Raw genomic sequence first — 6,631 nt, forward strand, 5'->3', positions numbered from 1 at the left:
GGTACGCTATATGTGTGTCAAATGTAATAATCTAGTGGTTGTGTGTCTCAGGTTGTATATCTCTGCTGGGGATGGAGGGAGGGGGAATCGTGGAGTCCCAGATTTCAGCCTCCTCTGTGCACTATGGCATTCTGGGTATTCAGCGCTGGGGCCCGGAGTTGGCTCGGCTCAACAACCAAGGCATCGTCAACGCCTGGACCTCTGCTGCCCACGACAGGAACCCCTGGATCGAGGTGAGCAAAACACACCAGAACACATGAAGTCAGAAACATGAAGTCACACTGATTGACCAATGAGAGCTGTGTGGGTCGGTTTATTTTCTGTTTTTTTCACATATTTTTTATTTGTGAAAATGGTCAGTACAAATACCTTTTTGGGGTGAAGAAGCTGTATAACAGACACAGCAAACAAAAATGGGGAGGGGGGGGTGGGTAAGAGCACCTGACATGGTGGTGGTGTTGAGTCTAGTAGGGTTTTACATTTAGCTGTAAGTTATTAGTAATTCTATTTTTATGGGTTAGAGTGGACCACGTTTTCTATTAGAGCCCATTTAGAGAGAAACTTGTTGGATTATAACTTTAACCAATGAGTCAGTTTTTCCATTCCTTGTACTTCTTTCAGTTTGGAGAACCAAACCATGGTTCGGTGTATTTTCATAATCATGATGTCAGTCTGGGTTGAGGTGAATGAACTGTAGCCTTGGTGTTGAGGCCGACTAACAGGATCACTGTTTGACGTCAGATCGATATGCAGAAGAAGATGCGTCTGACGGGCATCATCACGCAGGGCGCCAGCCGCATGGGCACCGCCGAGTTCATCAAGGCCTTCAAGGTGGCAACCAGCTTCGATGGAAAGACCTACAGCACTTACAGAGTGGACGGCCAGAGGGCGGACAAGGTTAGAGGTTTCACCATGTTTCAACCACGCCCAAGGGTGGAAGTAATTACATTTACTCACATTATTGTCATTAAGTAGCTTTTTGGTGTTCTTGTACTTTTTTGAGAAATGTTACTTTTACTTAAGTACGTTTTTACTGAAGTATTGTACTTCACTACATTTTAAATCACATCCATTACAGAGTACAAATTTGTGACTCTCCATAAGCAACAGAAACTGGACAATTGTGAATTGGCCAATTGTGGAGCTGTTCACAGTGAACGATCAGTCAGCGAAGACGAGAAGAGTAATCTGTCTTTACTCTGTTTCGTGCACTTTATTTTGTAGTTTCTAAATTTTCAAATTAAAAGAGTTGAGTTTGAACTCTGTCCTGCCATTCTTTTGTAGTTGCATGGAAAATATCCCATATAACAATGTTCCCTTTTCTAAAAAGTAACTGAGTAACTTTTAAATGAGCTACTTTTTACTTTTACTTAAGTAGATTTTTACACCATTACTTTTACTTCTACTTCAGCAAAGTAACAATACTTCCACTTGAGTAGAAAATTCTAGTACTCTTTCCACCACTGACTATACCTTATGTACTGTGTGACTTTACTGTGCTTAGTGTTTACCACACCAGCAGCTTGTACATAATCTTAGACAGTAGAGAGCTTCATCAGCTGACTTACCTAATTTTCTACCTTGTGCTCCAGGTTTTTGTGGGCAACACAGATAACGACAGCACAAAGACCAACATGTTTGACCCTCCTGTCGTGGCCCAGTACGTCCGCATCATCCCTGTGGTTTGCCGCAAGGCCTGCACCCTGCGCATGGAGCTGGTGGGCTGTGAGCTCAATGGTAAACACACAGAAAACATCCAGCACAGTTTGAAGCAGATACTCTTCCTTAAAGTCTTGGAGCGAGGTCAGAAACTGTAGTTGAAAGTTAATGGTGGATGGGATTTTATTGACTTATTTTAGCCATTTAATTAGACAGATTCCTAGATTCAAGTCAGATCCAGTTACGGTCCCTCATTTTGAACCGACATGAAACATATGCAAATCCCCGAAGTGGGAAAGAGTGGGAAAAGCTTCTTTTGTTTAACTTTCCCACTGTTTCTTTTTTATTGTGTTGATTTCGACTTGCTGTGGTTGCGCTGACAAACACGATGACAGTCAAAGGGTTTATTTCAACTGCATAACATCTAGCTGTGGTTAGGCCACATAGAAAATGTACAGTATAAACAGCCTTCAGTGGGAAGCTTTTACCATGCAACAATAAAAACAGTCCTTTCAGGCACACACACACACACACACACACACATATGCACACAAACACTGCACACACATACACATATTTGTGTTTTCCCACCTCCTTTCTATTGTCCTTTGTCTTCTTTGAACAAAACTGTACAAAATGTATAGAAAAATGTTGGTATATGCATACACACTGCATGCATAGCTCTATGTATTTTACTGCATGCATCCTTCATCTCTCTACTCTGTGAACCTTTTTCTATTCCTTCCACTTGGCCATGGGTGGGTGTAAAAAAAAAAAAATTTTAATCAATCAGATGATTTCTGCACGTTCTTCATTATCTTCAAATGGGTTGTGAAGTTGATTTGTTCATTTCTTCGGGTGTGATCATTGGTTTTTCATCTCTGCTCTTCCCCTTGTCTTTCTCTTTCTCCTTCTGTCGCTTGGGGTTTCCCTGCTCTCTGTCTTTCTCTCTGCTTTTTATTCAAAGTTTATTCAAACACGGCAGGTTGCTCTGAGCCCATGGGGATGAAGTCCCGCCTCGTCTCTGACGGGCAGCTGTCCGCCTCCAGCTCCTTCCGCACCTGGGGCATCGATACCTTCACATGGCACCCGCAGTTCGCCCGGCTGGATAAGCAGGGAAAGACCAATGCCTGGTCTGCTGCCACCAACAACCAAACAGAGTGGATCCAGGTTAGGGAATCCTCAGTGGGAAAATGACATTATTAGCAGCAATTGGATCTACAGTGATACTCAAAATATCTGACATTCGATTTTGTGGATGGTGAGGTCTTGCAGTCTCCTCATATCCTTTCTGTGATAATTAAATCCAGTGGATGCTGCAGAGTGTAACTGTTCTCTTTGTTCCTACTCTAGGTCGATCTAGAGAAGACGAAGCGGCTCACAGGCATCATCACCCAGGGGGCCAAGGACTTCGGGGTGGTGCAGTTTGTGTCGATGTTTAAAGTTGCTTACAGCAACGATGGACAGTCTTGGAGCATGGTGAAGGAGGAGGACTCCGGAAATGATAAGGTCAGACAAATGTGGATCCCTAAAATGTATATATCCTTAATATATCTGATCAAATCCAGTCTTGTGTCCTTGTCTTGAGTATTTGTGATCATTACTGCTATTTTACATTTCGTCTGAAACTCTTGAATAACTGCTTTCTTCCCTGAGTTAAATTATATACAGTATATATTGTTGAATGTTGTTATATAGTACTTTTGCATAAACTCCCCTCTCTAGGGAAGCATGCCAATAGACTTCAACCTTAGCAAGTCTCACATTATTGTCTTCCTCTTTCCTCTCTCTCTCTTTAAGTTGAGTTTTCCTTTTGGACTTTTCAGCAGCAGTAATAAGCCCATTCTCCTAAGCATAGAAAGACTTTTTCTCTGTCCTTTTTGAGAGAAAATCAGCTGCTCTTGTACAATGGCCGGACTCAGATGATTCAATAAAACTGTAAAACAACCTTTGATCTTTTTATTGAGCGCTGAGCTGGCAGGCCCTCGACATAACGATGCTGCCCGGGGCTTCGTCTGAGCGCTCTGAGCGGCTGGGTGGGGCCAGTCGGATGTGGGTCGTAAGGTCGTCAGGGACCGGCACTGCTCAGCTGGATTTACAGCCTCTGATGATAGTCAGTCATAACATATGACATCTGGGGGATGCTTTTATCCAAAGTGCGTTACAGTGCCATGAGCAGTTTTAGCATGGATGGGCCCAGTGGGAGCTGAAGCTATGCTGCAGTGTTAGTGCCATGTTTTATCCACTGACTACAAAGCACCATCAATCTCCCTCCTTATCACCTGTTTCCTCTTACAAGGAATCTTTGCTCTTAGCAAAACTCAACTAAGTACTTGGACAGAACATGCACTTTATACAATACATTTTTCCCCATTAAATAATTGTTCTAAGGGGCATCCTGGTAGGTTAGTGGTCTAAAACTACCATGTAACCGTGACGTCCTGGGTTTGAATCCGGCCTGGGACCTTTGTCATTCCCCTCTCTCTCTCCTAATCTTTCCTGTCTCTCTCTAATTCTACTATTCTAATTTTATTCACAGATTTTCCAAGGCAACATTGACAACAACACTCATAAGAAGAACCTGTTTGAGCCGTCGTTCTACGCCCGGTTTGTCCGCGTCGTGCCGTGGGAGTGGCACGAGCGCATCACCCTGCGCATGGAGCTGCTGGGCTGCGACGAGTAGAAGCCCGTCAGTCACAGACCGGCAGTGCTGCCTCCCGTCCCGCCGCTCCATCTCTTCAGACCGCACCTGGGACAGAAGCGTCTTACCCTTCTGTAGCACCAGGACAAAGGACTTGAATGTCTAGAGTGCACCTCGCATTTGGGTTATGTTTTGTTCTCCATTCATTTCTCTGGATAAAGCTAATATTGGCTGAATAGCTGGGATTGTAGGACTTGTAGCACTTTTTGGGTAGTGACATTTTTTTAGTTTATGTTAATTCCATTGCTATGACATGAAGTTGCAGTTTGTGGATGCTCACCGAGGGCCCTCTATTGAGCATCCATGCTTTGGATTTCAGTAGCTTTGGATCTTTGCGAATGGTTTTGCTCTAAGTGCATATTACCATGTAATTTATTTGCTTCATCTAAGAATTCATACTGATTTCTGGCTCTCTTACAGTTGGCACCTTGTGATTGTTGCTCTTCACCTCTTCAGTTCTGAACTAAAAAAAAACTGCCAGTTTCAACATGGAGTCTGTTTGGTTAATGGAGCACAAACTAGCATAATGAAGCAGGGCCTGTGCAATATGTATTTTGGGATATCCAGATATCCAAATAGCCCAGTGTGGGAAAAAAATTACTTTCAAATTTGAATTACATTGCTCTGCATAAATCATATGCATCAAGTGACGGAATGACAGATATGAAAATGCGAAACTGTATGGATTTTCTGCATGATGTTGTAATGTTTTGCACTTGATATCTACAATTTTTTTTACACATTTTAGCAGGTTTTTCTTCATTCTTACATATCATTTCATTCTTATTTAATCATTTTTATTCCAAATGTGAAATATTTAGAGAGAAATTGTGTAGAAAATAACTGTGGTTTTACATTCTTTTTTATTCATTGTTGGTCTTGAACTGAGATCATTTATTAAAAGTTAAAAAAGAAAAGTATGTGTCTTTATTCAATCAATGAACATTGATCTCTAGTCCCACCTCATCTCTGATGGAAAAGTAGGCTATGTGTCTTTTTTCAATCAATGAGCATGATTAAGATATGTCTTTATTAAGCATTGGTGTAAAGCCTTATACTGTATGTCACTGGTAACACTACAGGTTTATTACTGCTTGCCAGGGAATAGGGGCAATTCTGTATCATTCAGATGCAGGTTTAGCCAAGAAACCAAATCCTCTTAAAATATGTCAACATATAACTCAAACTCTTATGAGAGGAAGGCAGGACTTTATTTGGTTCTGTGATGGCTCATGGCTGTCAGACAAAACAAAATTCAACTCTTCTTTCCACAACATCTCCTGAAAGACTAATGAATGAAAATCATCATCTTCTACTTTTCATTTGCTTGGAAGAAGTGAGTGCACAAAATCTCTTGAACCACTCAGAGAAGTTGCGAGTTTCCCCTGCTGCCGGACTAGTGTTCTTCGGCCTGCTGTTTACGAGAGTAATTACACCCTGTTAGCCCCTCATCTCCCTGCTGTGCACATAGTCCTGGTATGTTTGGCCCCTGGCAACAGCTTTCATCTCTATGAAATGAATGCATTGAAGGATGGAGCATCTCTAACACATCTGTCATTACTGTGGGTGTGTGTGTGTGTAGGCCTACTGTATGTGGCTTTATAGTGTATTTTATGTGTGTTTTCCACAGCATAGCAGGGCTCCAATAAAATAATAATAATGTTTCCAGAAGAGCACGGTGCCAGCTGGAGGGATCCGGGGACGCTCCTCGACAAAACATCTGCTTTCAAAGAGTTAAGGAGCGATGCGAAGAAGTCGTCTTTGCTTTCTCCCTGGATATTCCTCCCCCAACAGCTGGACAAAATGAGCTCATTTGTTATGGTTGGTCATGTTGTGATAAAAGATAGTGATTCTGCTAATGACACTGGTGGGAACAGGATCAAAACAACTTGCTGGGAGTGTTAGGCAGTAATTCAGCCAAAGCACTTTGGAGTTAAACTATTAGTTTAATTGTTTTGCAGTAGCAGTAAAATTTTAGCACCTTTTCTACTTTGGTAGGCTACATAAAAATATTAACCCTAAAACAGAATTAACATAAGTAATTAATCTGGTCTTAGACAGTTCAATAAAGAATAACAACTGTCTCCCAAAGAATGGTGATATAGTTGTTTTTACAGCTTTTACAACCACATGAACCATATTTCAGAGTCTTCTTTCAGTAGTTAAGAGTTAGAAAAAAGAAAATGTGTCCACATCCTTTTAAATGTATCCTTTGTATTGCATACAATGATTGGGGATCCCCAGGAATTGAACATTGGGAGAAAATAGACA

General features: G+C 41.7%; 1 protein-coding gene across 2 annotated transcripts in view; it reads left to right on the forward strand.

Moving 5' to 3' along the window:
* Positions 1–5,233, forward strand: part of LOC139913462 (lactadherin-like) — a 13,449-nt gene extending 8,216 nt beyond the window's left edge. The window contains exons 5-10 of one of the 2 annotated variants that reach the window (XM_071901482.2): positions 52–233; positions 742–897; positions 1,593–1,737; positions 2,627–2,829; positions 3,013–3,168; positions 4,199–5,233. In XM_071901482.2, coding sequence (XP_071757583.1) covers positions 52–233; positions 742–897; positions 1,593–1,737; positions 2,627–2,829; positions 3,013–3,168; positions 4,199–4,342 — 986 coding nt within the window. In that variant the 3' untranslated portion in view covers positions 4,343–5,233. The remainder of the gene's footprint in view (positions 1–51; positions 234–741; positions 898–1,592; positions 1,738–2,626; positions 2,830–3,012; positions 3,169–4,198) is intronic. The other variant, XM_071901483.2, reaches the window with a different exon arrangement.
* Positions 5,234–6,631: the final 1,398 nt, after the last annotated feature.

The sequence above is a fragment of the Centroberyx gerrardi genome, chromosome 1, assembly GCF_048128805.1.
Source record: "Centroberyx gerrardi isolate f3 chromosome 1, fCenGer3.hap1.cur.20231027, whole genome shotgun sequence".
In the NCBI taxonomy this organism is placed as follows: domain Eukaryota; kingdom Metazoa; phylum Chordata; class Actinopteri; order Beryciformes; family Berycidae; genus Centroberyx; species Centroberyx gerrardi.